The sequence below is a fragment of the Equus quagga genome, chromosome 5 (genome assembly GCF_021613505.1).
Source record: "Equus quagga isolate Etosha38 chromosome 5, UCLA_HA_Equagga_1.0, whole genome shotgun sequence".
Taxonomy (NCBI): Eukaryota; Metazoa; Chordata; class Mammalia; order Perissodactyla; family Equidae; genus Equus; species Equus quagga.
In genome coordinates, this window is record NC_060271.1 from 31,789,883 (window position 1) to 31,804,883 (window position 15,001).

At 41.3% G+C, this 15,001-nt stretch overlaps 1 protein-coding gene across 1 annotated transcript in view; it reads right to left on the minus strand.

The window, feature by feature from the left end:
• The window catches only part of KDM1A (lysine demethylase 1A), a 57,315-nt gene that overhangs the window by 41,531 nt on the left and 783 nt on the right, over window positions 1–15,001 (minus strand). The window contains exons 2-3 of the mRNA XM_046661768.1: window positions 14,696–15,001; window positions 5,938–6,103 (exon numbers count right to left, since the gene is read on the minus strand). Coding sequence (XP_046517724.1) covers window positions 5,938–6,103; window positions 14,696–15,001 — 472 coding nt within the window. The remainder of the gene's footprint in view (window positions 1–5,937; window positions 6,104–14,695) is intronic.

The window sequence follows — 15,001 nt, forward strand, 5'->3', positions numbered from 1 at the left end:
AGGCAAGGAAATTAATCCTAGGTTTGTTTCTAAATGTAGGCATCGTACTTCACATAATGAGAACTCAAATGGTTTCAGGCACTTATTTGACACTAGCAGGCCAAAAGGGTAACATAAACAACTCTGTCAAGAATGAATTTCCCAGCAACTTCGAGTAAATCTACAAAAGAGGGTCTCCTGCTGGGTATAGGAGTGCAACAGAATTCTATGATCTTTCCTGTGTGAAAGAATTCTATAATCTGAGTCAATCCTCACCAAACCTTAAAGCAACTCCTGCTCTCTGACTGCACTTGTAGGCACAGAGAGAGAAATCAGAGAGAAAAGCCTGAGATAAGCCATTTGAGAATAGTTACAGCAAAAGAAACAAAATTATTCACCTGGACTCTGGCCATAACTATCTATGCTGCCAAACCCAGCCCTTTTGCTACAGCAATCAGTACGACCACCTCACAGGGAAGATCAAGGCACCTTATAAACAAAGAACTATGAAAACACTATACAAATATCAGGACCACTATTTCTTTCTTTCTTTCTTTCTTTTGCTGAGGAAAGCTGGCCTTGAGCTAACATCTGCTGTCAATCCTCCTCTTTTTGCTGAGGGAGACTGGCCCTGAGCTAACATGTGTGCTCATCTTCCTCTACTTTATATGTGGGATGTCCCTGCCACAGCATGGCTCAACATGCGGTGCATAGGTCCGCACCCGGGATCCGAACCAGCGAACTCCCAAAGCGCCGAAGCAGAACGTGCAAACTTGACCAGTGCACCACCAGGCCGGCCCCTAATTCTTTCTTTTAAAGTAAGGAAGTCCATCTTCAGCTCTTCTCTGCTCAAATTCTATTATACCAAGTTCTAAATGATAGTCCAAAAGATTCTGTCTTTTAGATTTTTTCCTATATTGAATAAGCACTTCATTAAATGTTTGGTCATCAATCTTTCGTCATATGGGTATTTTCATTATAATAGTATTTGTGATCAAATTTCATTGAATTTAAAGCTAAATTCTTCTACTCATACACATATATTTTGTATATTTTCTATAATTTAGTTTTTTAATAATTGAGGTTGCATCTCCTTTTATGTGATTTTTTAAAAATACTTTCAACCTATAGTATGACTACTACATAAACAGGGCCCCCAATTATTAAAACCACACACAATTTTTTTGTCATACCACTTCCTCACATCAATGATTTTTGTAATTTAACAGCCTATATCTCTTTCAAACACACACCACACACACATCCAAAATTACCATGCACAATAGGGAAGACAGCAGGCATTTTCCTTTGTTCACATTCTTATAAGAATTCTTATAAGAATATAAACAGGCAGATAAAGAGATTCTTCCCACAGTCATTCAACAGAATAGATCATAATACAGAGCTGTCACTGATCAGCTAACCATATCCAATAACTATATCTAACAAAATTGATTTGAAGAGCTAACCAATGGTTTAACAGATGCCTTTGAGCTTAATTACAGAGTATTAGCACATCACTGAGCCTGGAAAAAATGGTATACCTACAGATACATGCATATGTATTTACACACACACATATACATTTATTTATTTAAACATACTTTTGATGTCTCCATTGGGAAATCCATTAACTTGAAGAAATCTTGAGAAAGGTATCTTAATAGCCCATTTCAAACTTCATTTTATTTTAGGATAAGTTTACATAAAAGTCTTAGGCTATACAACACTAAGTTACTCCTAACACAAATGAAATATATCTTCCCAAACTAGAGTTCCTAAACAGTTATCCAACACAAAATTTAAAACCAGGAACTACTAGTAAGATTTTTATGGAAAATTTCAACTGCTAAAAGGCAGTGGAGGCAAAAAAATTGTGTTTTTGTATGAAAATTAAAAAGCAAAGTGCTTAGCAAATCAGTTAATATAGGAAAATCTCTCTGAGGAATAATCTAAGGTACGTGAGGTAACAGCTGAGCCAAGAAAGGAAAGATGCCTTTTCCCCCAGCAGAAGGACACTTTAACAGAGGGGCAATTATTGTAAACCAGCCAAGTCCAACCGAGATTTTACTGTATTTTGCAGGCGCTCCACTATCATGGGACTCGACTAATAACCAAACATTCAATTACAGAGACAACCTGTTCAGGTTCAGTCGTCATGACCTAAAGAACACTTTCGCCTTGATAAAAAACGTACTAGGAAACCAAAGAAAACCATCATTTGTTAAAACGAATATATTCAAAGCGTATAGTAAATATAAAAAGACGGAAATGCTTAAGAAAACAAATTAGCTAGATTTTAAACAAAAGCAGCAATACTTAGTATGAAAAAAACATTATTTACCCACGTGACTACCACAGGATTACATGTCACACTGTTATCATCAAAAACTGACAAATCTAAAAACAATGTTTAAGCCAGAACAGAGAACTTCTTCCCAATAAATTCAAACCAAAAAACCCCCCCAAAACTCTTACTCCCATAAAAATTCAACTTTGTTTTGAGAACATTTTTCCATTCACCAAAATCCACTAAACTCGATTACCAACAGCCTGTCACCTCTCCCATCCCCGTCTCCTCATCCCTCTAGCTCTCCCTCACACAGCACAGCAGATTGATTTCTCCAAAACATGTATTTTGGTACGTCCCTCACTCAAAAAATCTCAGTGCTACCCATGACCACACCCTCCCAGTGCTCAAAGGACATCGAGTTCCAATTCCTTAGCCTGGTAACCAAGGCTCCCACCTTCCTTTCTGGCCTCCTCCCAGAACTCTCCCAGAGGAACCTTCGCCAGTCAAATCGTTTGACCCACTGACTTCAGAAGACCCTGTGCTTTCATAATTAACAAAAATATTTTACTCTTAAGGTTTACACTGCGGAAAGCAAAGCAAAATTTTCTAACAAATTTAAAAGTTGGTAAGAACAAAATGTATTCAAATATATTTTAAGATATATATTTTAAGTTAATTTCTTATAGAAATATATTTTAAGTTAATTTCTTGTTATTAACTGAAATGATTGAGATGAAGAAAAGATGTGGTAAAGAACCAGACCCACATCTTCTCTCAGCATTTTAAGATATCCACATGGCGATGCTTCCATTCAATTTTTAAGTGAAAACTCAAGTCTAAGAACTGGTTCTGGGGCCAGCCCAGTGGCATAGCTGTGAAGCACACACATTCCACTTTGCCGGCCCAGGGTTTGGGATCCTGGGTGTGGACATGGCACCGCTCGGCAAGCCATGCTGTGGAAGGCGTCTCACATATAAAGTAGAGGAAGACGGGCACGGATGTTACCTCAGGGCCAGTCTTCCTCAGCAAAAAAGAGGAGGATTGGCAGCAGATGTTAGCTCAGGGCTAATCTTTCTCAAAAAAAAAAAACCAAAAAAAACAAAGAACTGGTTTTAAGACAAGAGATTTGGAAACTCTGGACAGTTTCTAAACATGTGAACTCACCTGATAATATTTTATGATTCACCATCAGGGCCCAACCTATTTCTAAATTACATAGGCCGATAAATTGCCACTACTTTTCTGGGAAAAGTACTTCCCTAACTCGCCCTGGAATTTTTTAAAATTTTAAGTTGCTTTAAAAGAAAAATAACTTTATTTTCATAAGTACAAATAATATATTGGAAAGTTTTGGCTGTTATCAACACATCTCTGAGCATTGAATATATCCTAAACTTAAGAAACAAAACTTTAACTTTCTCCAAAAATACTAAGATAACACTTAAATTAAACCACTGGATTAAAATTAACTAGAACATAACAGTATAAAGACATTCCCCCAAATCCTAGGGCCCTTTGCTAAGATATGTACATTTTGTGCTAACAGTGCCTGACATTCACAGAAAAAGAAAAACTAAAAACCTCTTCATGAGAAAGAAAACAAACTAAGATTTGGTTTAAAATTTTCAGAAGACAGGGAGCTGACCCCATGGCCGAGTGGTTAAGTTCGTGCGCTCCGCTTTGGCGGCCCAGGTTCAGATCCTGGGTTCAGACACGGCACCGCTCATCAGGCCACGCTGAGGAGGTGTCCCACATAGCACAACCAGAAGGACCTACAACTAGAATATACAACTGTGTACTTGGGGGGCCTAGGGGAGAAGAAGAAAAATAAAAAGATTGGCAACAGATGTTAGCTCAGACGCCAATCTTTAAAAAAATTAATTAATTAAATAAAATTTTCAGAGGACAAAGAAAGTGTGTATCAGCTCGGTACCTATCTATGGTAAATCAGTTATTTACTGGAAACACTGACAACCACACAAAAAAGAGGCAGAGGCAGCATGTGAGATACGAGATCATCTACTGAATAACACCTGGAGCTCCTGAACTAAGAGAGGAGCAGCCTCTTGAGCTACGACAACTATCAAAAGGATTATTCCCACGTATCTCATTAGCTAGTCTACAGCAAAGGCAGAAGAAGAGAAAGGCACAAAGAAAAGAAGATACACAGAAGAGTCAAGGGAAGAGCTGGAGGTGAGGACAGAAAGAAGGAAAGAGACCAAATGTAAAAGACTACAAACAGGAGGCAAAACCCAACACCAACAGAGAGATGTCACTGAAGCACAGAGAAACCACACTGGCCTCAAGGACATTAGTCCCAAAGGTGATACACTACTACCAACACGGAGTCGTCCAAGAAGTCATTTTAAGAAAGTTTTAGGAAAATCGTTCTTAGAAAGCCCAATTCTTGAGATGAATTGAATCTGGAATCTAATCTACCTTTTCCAAATGTTCTCAAACTGTAGTCTTTTATTAGACTTTATTACAATTACTGTAAATTACAAATTTTTATTTTTGAGAGTTTTAGCCAGATGTTTCATAAGTTCCAAATCTAAGTTTAAATTAACACCTGACTTGAAATCCTCTCAAGTGATACATCAATAATAATCCTTTTTTCAAAAATAAAATTAACTTCTGTTGATTTTTATAATATCACACAAGAGGAAAAACCTTTAAAAAAAGGCTAAAACAAAAGATAAAACTTCTCAAATGAAATACGCACCTATGATAGTCACGCAAGATACAGCAAACGGGGTTTGAAACAAGCATTTTGTTTTTAAAAGGCGCATGACTAAAAGAGTTGGTAAGGTGAATAGGCCTGAAGCAATTGGAAATATAAAAAGCATTTTAAGGAGACGAACCTGGCAAAAACTCAAAGCCAAGAAGAGTTAGTAAAATACCATTAAGGACAGAAGATATGAAAAATTAACTAAGATTCTACTTTTGTTTGGTCTCTCCAAAACAGAAGGGCATCCCTGATTCGTCAGGTAAACACAGCAGGACTCGGGCAGGGGGGTGTTAAGGAGAATTCTTTAAAGATGTTTGAAGCTCTGAAACCAAGACTACAGACTGCAATAATCCTTCCACGTCATAAGAAAGACTGTGTGAGCTTAGAGTCTCTTCACAGCCTTTTCTTGTACCATTCCTTTGATCAGAGGCTTCAACAACTAAACAAGAGGCACCTAGGCCTTTCCTCTTTGACCTCAGAATGTATTTGTTCACCAGGAAAAGACCCTTCTCAAAACTGACCCCACACTGTGAAGGTTTTACCAGAAAGTACCTAACCATGTGGTAAATGCAAAATTTAGCCAGAATAATTTCTGAACCATTCTATCTCTAAATTCTGAATCAAAGTTACCACTGAGACGTTTGGTTCTTTGGATTTGTCTTTTTGTGTGTTTTCTCTAATTGTTTATTTTCTCCAACTTTCCAACTGTCTTATGCTGCCACCATCCTTTCACTCCCATTCTTTACTCTCCTCCCATATATGTACAGACACACACAAAAAGACTATCAGTGCCACTATGCATGTATGTTTGTATATGTGTGTGTGTATATATGCCTACATACACACACTAAGACACACACGGCCAGTATCAGAATATAAACCAGATAAAGACATAATAGGAATAAATCCAGAACTGTGATTGGTTACTACAACTCACCAGATGGTTCTTCAGGCTCACTTTCATTTTCTTCCTCAGGTGGGGCTTGAGGGGGTGGTGGGGGAAGCTTCTTTTCCTTCTCTGCTTTAGCATTTCTCTCTTCTTCGGAATAATATTCATCTTCTGAGAGGTTCGCCAAGCTTTCATCCATCTCTCTGTACTCTACCTATATGGAGATTATACCAGGGAAAGCTAAATACAGTGAACATCGAAAATCAAGGACTCAATTTGGAACCACCAGTGAATGTGAATTGCTTTTTAACTTCAAATTTTAAGCGAAATAAGCAAAAAACACGGAACAAGCTAGTTTATAATAATAATTAAAAACAAAATCTCTCATGAAACAATCTTGTGTCAGTTCAGATTTAGCCCAATCTGTAACTTTTACATGATAGTGCTGACATTCAGATCAATGATTCTGAGGCTCTCTATAACTTCTAAATTCTTTTAAAAATGTGTGTGTGTACATGTATGCGTATGTGTGTATATATAGGTACGTGTGCATACATCTTGTCCACATACCGGAAGTTTCAATAGAGGACTAAAATAATCCTCAGTTGGGCAAAAAGACAGTTAACTAGAATAACAAGTCTGTCCAGTGCCAAGCCTGTACTTCTAATCACTACTCCATGGGAAAACAGCAAAGGAATTCCAGAAACCAAACAGGGAGACGGTGGGGACAGGGAATAAAAGCTGCGAATGGCAAAAGTCAAACTGAAGTTATGAAAAGGTACACTTGCTTATACAATAACCGGTGATCTAAGAGAGCTGAATGATGAGAGCAAAGAAGCCTTACTACAACATATTAAGGAGTAAGTGATGTGGAAAGGGAGGCTACGAGACTTAACATTAATTCACTCTAGTTATGAAAGGAGAGAGCCAGGTGATAAGTACAAAGAGGAAGCAGTCTTAGTGAATGCTTCACGGGGAGGTGGGGGGGCAAGCAACTTAAGATATGGAAGATTACTGTGGGCCGGTTTGCCAAACGTGTAATATGGTATTACAAATAGTCATCAAGCTTGGAACACTGTCAAATTGTTAATGTGACTCCCACCCTACTAAAGATTCAAGGAAGCCACAGAAACAACTCTCTGATTATTTCAGATTCAATGAAAAGATAAAATGAAAGAAATAAAAACAATTTATTAGATGTGGGGAGAGAGCAAAGACAACATGGCTTCCACGTAAACCTGATTTACTAGATTTCTGAAATGAGTAGTCCTGTGGATTACAATGAATGTAATCTACTGTAACTTTTGAAATATCTTTGAAATAGCTCCAGATTGCTAGTTGCTTTTATATTTGTCTTTTTCTACTTCTTTTTTTTTAAATGACATGACCACAGGATTTGGGGGACAGGGAATGAGTGGCCAGGGGAGGTAAGAGTTTTACTGAAAACATGGATTCGCTTAGAAAATGGAAATGGGCCAGCCCGGTGGCATCGTGGTCAAGTCTGTGCACTCTGCTTCAGCAGCGCACAGTTCGCAGGTTCAGATCCCTGGCACAGACCTAGCACTGCTCATCAAGCCACACTGTGGCAGCATCCCACAAAAATAGAGGAAGACTGGCACAGACGTGAGCTCAGCAACAACGTTCCTCAAGCGAAAAGAGGAAGACTGGCAACAGTCAGGGCCAATCTTCCTCACACCAAAAAAAAAAAAAAAGTAGAGGGGGCCGCCCCGTGGCCGAGTGGTTAAGTTCAAACACTCTGCTTTGGCGGCCCAGGGTCTGACCGGTTTGGATCCTGGGTGCGAACATGGCACCACTCTTCAGGCCATGTTGAGGTGGCGTCCCACACAGCACAACTAGAAGGACCTACAACTAGAATATCTAACTATGTGCTGGGGGGCTTTGGGGAGAAGAAGAAAGGGGGAAAAAAAAGAAGGATTGGCAACAGATGTTAGCTCAGGTGCCAATCTGAAAAAAAGAAAATGGAAACAAAAATTAAGGATAAATGGAACAGTTCTGACCCATGCTCTAAGAATCTCATTTAACATGTGAATAATTATATTCATCTATGAAATACTGAACACTGAGTATATGGGACACTGGAGAAAACGATTATGAATGAAGCTCCCTGCCCACAGTAAACTGAAACATCAGCTGCAAACAAAAGATCAGGTGACCATCTCATAGAGAGACTTCACAAGAAAATCTCCAGAAATGTACATACTAAACCTCACCCTACTTGCCTGAGATAGACTGTAGGAATAGACCTCAGGACAGCTGGTAAAAAAGCAGCTAGGAGGGAAAAATTTTCAAAGAGGGAGAAGGGTCAGAAAATGTAACATATGTTTATAGTATGCAGTTGCTTTTCTTTTTACCCCTCAGCAGTGCGTGACACCTTCCTACCCCAAAGATTCAGCACTTTAATCCCCTGCTCATCAACCTTATCCTTTCAATCAATAATGACTTAACAAGTGTCTACTATGGAACTGGGCAATGTGCAAATTCTGAGACCAGCGAAAACAGTAAGACCCTTTCTACTGCAGCAGTTCAGCTTTTCCCAAAGGATGTTCCATAAGACACTGTGCTCTCTGGAGGAAAAAGGAATCCAAGATCAAATTTGGGAAACACCACATTCTTTACAGGCCCCCTCTAGGAGAGTCACAATGCACATTAGAGGTCCTGAGGAAGTCTGGCAGCAAAAACAATCTTTTTAACATTGTTTAATCCAATGTTTTGATGAAGTAATAACTACTAACAAGGAATACACTTGGAAAAGGCTGGTCCTGAGTGTTTTTAGTTTTCAGGAAAAAAAAAAACATTAGAAAAATACCTAGAGGTAGGAATAAGAATATCTAAAGCTAATATTTAAAAACAACAACAAAAAAATTGTGTTCCACAGAACCCTAGGATTCTTTGGGATTTCATTTATTAATTTTTAAATGTATTTTTAAAAGGAATAAATACACACGCGTATGCGTTAAATCAAACCATAATCCTTTAGAGACCACCAACACATGAACTTGTACTGCTTGGGTAACTCAATTTTGGGTAAACCTAAGAATGAAAGTTATTCTGCCATCTCTGCTCAAGTGAGAGAGTGTCCTGAGATGACAAGGCAAGCTAAAAGACAAAAACAAAAACAAAAAACCCCAACCTTTTGCATTGCTTATCAATCAGTACTGGATCTTCACAATATTTCATAAACAAAATACAGAAATACAAGAGGATTCTGAGGCTGAAACAATACCACAACTATTTTGCTTAATCTCCATTCTCAAATTTGGCTCTATCAAAATAATCTCATTTTCTCAAAGACTGAGAACTAAAATAAATGTTATAAATTTAAGCTTCTTAATATGAAACAGGCAAGTATTTTATTTGGGGATTTTGCATAAAGTTTTATTTTGTAAAAAAGTTCCTCTGCTTAAGAAAAAAGTTAAAAAAACATCTAAAAGAATCATACAAAGTCTAAAAAGTAAAAACTATTCCCCGAAGAAAAGGAACAGATACTTCGAACACAGAGGATTAGGGATCTCTCGTTCCTCGGTAAAATCCTCAAAGACTTCAGAGGCTCTACAACCACTTACAATCAAGGACAAAAGATGTGCCAACAGGCAGAGCTGAGTCAGCAGGGTCATTACTCTTCCCTTTACACAGAGGCTCTCAAACTTACATCTCTAGCTTCTCCCTTCTCTCCCACACCCTTGCTACAATGATTCATTCCCTTCCCAATCACCTTAAAGCTCCAGTCTTTTTTGTTTTAATCTTTCTTCCTTTTAATTCACCTAGGGCACAAATGCCAGATTCATTTTCTAAATACATATTTTCAGATAGCTTAACTGATGAATGCAAATTTTTCAAACTAGCATACAAACTCTCTGGCTTTAACTACGCAAATTTACCTCTAATCATTTTCTAACACGCTAGTCAAAAAATCCTCAGTGCGGGGCCGGTCCGTGGAGTGGTTAAGTTCACGCACTCCACTTGGGTTTCGCCGGTTCGAGTCCTGGGCGCGGACATGACACCGCTCGTCAGGCCACGCTGAGGCGGCGTCCCACATGCCACAACTAGAAGGACCCGCAATTAAAATACAGAACTATGTACCAGGGGCTTTGGGAGAAAAAGGAAAAACAAAATCTTTAAAAAAAGCAAGCAAAAACAACAACAACAACAACAAAACTCCTCACTGCTGCTGTTCTCCCCATCCCTCAACTCGCCAGAAGCTACTCCCCGCTTTCTCCGGTAATCCACTGCCGAAAAGTCAAGGCCCACCTCCTCCACAAATTATTCCCTGACGATTCCAAATCCATAAACCTATCTTTCCTTTCTCTGAATTCTCAGTGCACTCACGGTCTGCACTTCATAGTCTCGTGCAGCGCTGTCTCAGAATTTTCTGTGATAATGGAAATGTTCGGCATCTGTGCTTCCAACAAGGTAGCCCTAGCTACATGTGGCTATTTGAGCACTTACCATGTGGCTATTTAAGTTTAAATTAAACTTAAAAATTCCGTTTGCTATGGGGCCAGCCCCGTGGCCGAGGTTAACTTTGCGCGCTCTGCTTCAGCGGCCCAGGGTTTTGCCGGTTCGGATCCTATGCACGGACATGGCACCACTCATCAAGCCACGCTGAGGGGGCATCCCACATGCCACAACTAGAAGGACCCACAGCTGAAATATATAACTATGTACCGGGGGGCTTTGGGGAGAAAAAGGAAATAAATAAAATCTTTAAAAAAAAAAATTCAGTTTCCTCAGTCATACTAGCCACACAGTAAGTGCTCCAAAGCCTTATGTGGCTAGCGGCTACCACACTGGACAGCACAGACGTAGTGTTCGGCTCTCTGCAACCTAGATACAGCTTTACAACCCGAACACTACTGATCCCTCCAATTTATCATGCTCCTAGAAAAACCTCACTTCCAATTAAATTCACTTGCTCACTGTGCTCAATGTTCACTTGTCCACTCTGGACTCCCTGTTGCTTCTCAAACCACTTTGTATTATAGTCCAAGCATTTTTCATTTCCTTTTCTCCACCGGTAGTACTTAATTACTGGGCACCTACTTACTATATGCCAGACACTGCAATAAGCATTTTGTTTACATTATATCTAAACCTAATAACCTTACAAGGTAGGGTTTATTTTCCTGAGGAAAACGAATCACAGGAAGAATAACTCCAAAAGTCCATTGTTTTCCAGAAAACTTTTCTAAATTCTACCCTTTTTCAAGGCCCAGCTCAAAGCTGCCATTCCTGAAGCTGTGTGGCATTCCTAAAGTCCCAACCCAATTTATCAATTTCACACCTTAAGTATTCTGCCATGTTAGCACACAGAGAGGTGAATTTATTCCGAATCCAATGAAACTTAAGCTTCAGGGACCCTCAAGTGCATTGACTCCCAATACCCTGAACCTAATTTTGATTACATAAGTAATCAGACACACACACACACACACACAATTTTTTTTTTAAAGATTGGCACTTGAGCTAACATCTGTTGCCAATCATTTTTTCCTCCTTCTTCTCCCCAAAGCCCTCCAGTACACAGATGTATGTCCTAGTTGTGAGTACCTCTGGTTGTGCTATATGGGACGCCGCCTCAGCATGGCCTGATGAGCGGTGCCATGTCCCCGCCCAACATCTGAACTGGCAAAACCTGGGGCGGCCGAAGCGGAGCGTGTAAACTTAACCACTCGGCCACAGGGCCAGTCCCCACATACAATTTTTAAAAAAGGAGTCCCAAAACTGAATAAGCTCCCAGGCCATAAAATATAGATATATCCCCTGTATACACCTCAGAACTTCCTAAAGCAAGGCCTGTCTATGCTGGACTCAGCTTGCTTTTTACTCCCTTGAGGTCTGTTTCCTCTGGCTCTTAAGACCAGCCATGAATAGGTCAGTTTCTCTAGTTCCTTACTTTCCAGTTGCTCCCCAAAATAAACACATAACCCATTTCTCTTTTGAGAGTTTCAGAGCTAATCTCAATGGAAAAACAGGATAACAGGAATTAAAATAAACAGGAGAATTACAAAGACAGAAATCTTATAGCATACCCCAAATTGATCCACAGATTCAACACAATCCCAACCAGAATCTCAGCTATCTTTTTTGCAGAAACTGATAAACTGATCCTAAAATTCACATGGAAATGCAAGGGACACCAAATAGCCAAAACAATCTTGAAAAAGAACAAAGTTGGAGAGCTCACACTTTCTGATTTCAAAACTTAACTGCAAAGCAACAGTAATCAGGTCAGTGTGGTACATAAGGACAGAAGTATATGTCAATGGGATAGAACCGAGAGTTCAGAAATAAACCCTTACATTTATGGTCAATCAACAGGGAACCAACCATTCAAAGTGGAAGAGAAGAGTTTTCAACAAATTGTGCTGGGACAGGTGGATATCAACACGCAAAAGAATGAAGCTGACCCCCTACCTCATACCATATGCAAAAATTAACTCCAAAATGATCATAGACCTGAACCTATAAAACTCTTAGTAGAAAACACAGGAGTAAATCTCCATGACACTGGCTTAGGCAGTGGTTTCTTAGATATAATACCAGAAGCGAAACAGACAAAAGAAAAAAACCACATAAACTGGACATCAAAATTTAAAACTTCTGTAATCACATATATAAAGAACTCTACTCAATAATAAAAAAGACAACCCAATTTAAAAATGAGCCCAGGATTTGAATAGACATTTCACCAAAGATATACGAATGGTAAATAAGCACAAGAAAAGATGCTCAACATCATTAGGGTAATACACATCAAAGCCACAATGATACCACTTCACATCCACTAGAATGGCTATAATAAAAAGACAGACATTATCAAGTGTCGATAAGGACAGGGAGAAATTGAAATCCTCATACACTGCTGGTGGGAATGTAAAATGGTGTTGCTGCTGTGGGAAACTGGCAGTTCCTCAAAAAGCTAAACACAGATACCATACGACCCAACAATTCCACTCCCAGGTATATATCCAAGAGAAATGAAAGCATATGTTCACACAAAAACTGTACACAAATATTCACAGCAGCTTTCTTCATAATAGCCAAAAAGTAGAAACAACCCACATGTCCATCAAATGATGCATGGATAAACAAAATGCGGTATATCCATAGAATGGGATATCATTTGGCCATAGTTATCAAGTAGTAAATGGAAGTACTACAACATGGAGGAACCTTGAAAACATGCTAAAGCCAGACACAAAGGCCACATAGTATATGATCCCATTTATATAAAATGTCCAGAATAGGCAGATCCAGAGACACAAAGTAAATTAGTGGCTGCCAGCGGCTGGGGGTAACGGGGAATGGGGAGTGACTGCCAAGTCTTTTGGGAGTGATAAAAAAGGCCCTAAAATTAACTGTGGTGCTGGTTGCCACAACTATGTGAATATGCTAAAAACCACTGAATTGTACACTAAAAAATGATAAATTTTATAGTACGTGAATTATCTTTATAAACCTGTTTTTACAAACTATCACATGGCTTCTGGCCACATCTTCTATTGAAACAGTAAAATAAAAACCCTCCTGGGCTTCTGCCCTCTATTTCATTTCCGAGAGTCGGGGAATCACCAATCTCTGCTCTAACCCATGCTTCCGTAAAAGGCCCCCAAACCTTTCCTCCTTTTACTCAGCACAGCGTATTGATTCTCGGAGAGAAATCTCTCAAGTGGGCAGCTCAATCTGAAGGTGCTCAGTCTGGGTAATGCTCATCTCAAGAAGCTCCTCATACACACTGACTCGGCATCCCCACTTAAAAACTATATATAGGTAGAAAACTCATTCTATCCATAAATTACACAAACTGCACGATTTAAAATACTTATTTAAAAATCACATGTATATATATTTCCAGTTTTTTCAACTGGACCATGAAATCTCCAGAAAAGGCCCAAGTCTAAGGTCTGTGCCCTCGTGCTGCCCTGGCGCCCCGCACTGTTGGTGTCCCATGTGGTCCTTTGTTTCACAGGCTGGTGCCACCTATCCCAGCCTAACTGTAGGGCTTACATTCCAGTTCCACCACTTACCTAGCTGTGTGACTTTGGGGAAGCTGCTTAAACTGTGTGCCTCAGTTTACTCACCCCTAAAATGGGGCTAACAACAGCTGCACGTCCGTGTTTAGCAAAAATAAGACGTTGGTGACACTGTGAACACGGCATTTGGCGCCCAGAGACGCGAGGCAGCTACTGTCTGCACACACTGTTCTGTGATAAATCCTCTCCTCGCCTTATATTTGCACCTTGACTAATGAATACGAGCCCTCTTAATCGGCTTCCTCACCTGTAAAAACCTACGCCCAAAGATCGCTGGGGAAAAGGGCAGAACTCCTAGTACACAGCAAGGGCGCAAGATAAAACGTCCCTTCCTTTCCGGTGTCCTCGGCTAAGGCCGCGTCTTGAGCATCACCCCGCAGCCCCGAGGTGCTCCCAGCGGAAACGCGTCCAGACACAGCTGGGGCGGCACAAGGGCTGTCTCCGACAACGCCAGCCGTGACTCCACGTCGGGGAGCCATCTTTCCCAGACAAGACGACGAAGAGGGGCACAGGGCGAGAGGAATAACACGCCCCGCCCATCCGTCCCCCTGCCCAGGGCGGCCCGGGCCCCGCACAAAGGCCGCGGGGACCGCAGGCCGAGAGCCCCCCCTACCCCAACCCCGCCCCCAGCCAGCCAGTGGGAGGTCCGGGTGGGCGGGGGACCACGAGCGGGTCCCGGGGTGCGGCCGGGCTGGACAACCCGGGGAAGCGGGGCCCCGGGGCTGCGGTTGGAGGGCGGGGGTCGGGCTCACCTTCGCCCGCTTGCGCCGGCTGGTGCGCCGCCCCTCCGGAGTCTCCGCGATGCCCGTTTCCATGGGGGTCGCAGATCCAGGCACCACGGTAGGCCCGGCTTGCGGCCCGGCGGATCCCGGCGGCTCGGCCAGGCCCCCAGGCGGCGAGGCCCGCGGAGGCTCCTTCTTGCGGGGCGTGCGCTCCCCGGCCGCCCCCGGCCCGCCCTCGGCAGGGCCCGACAGGCCCGCGGGCGGCGCGGCCACCTCCGAGCCGTTCTCCGCGCCGCCCGCGGCCCCGGAGCCGGCCTCCGCCCCGGCCGCCGCCGC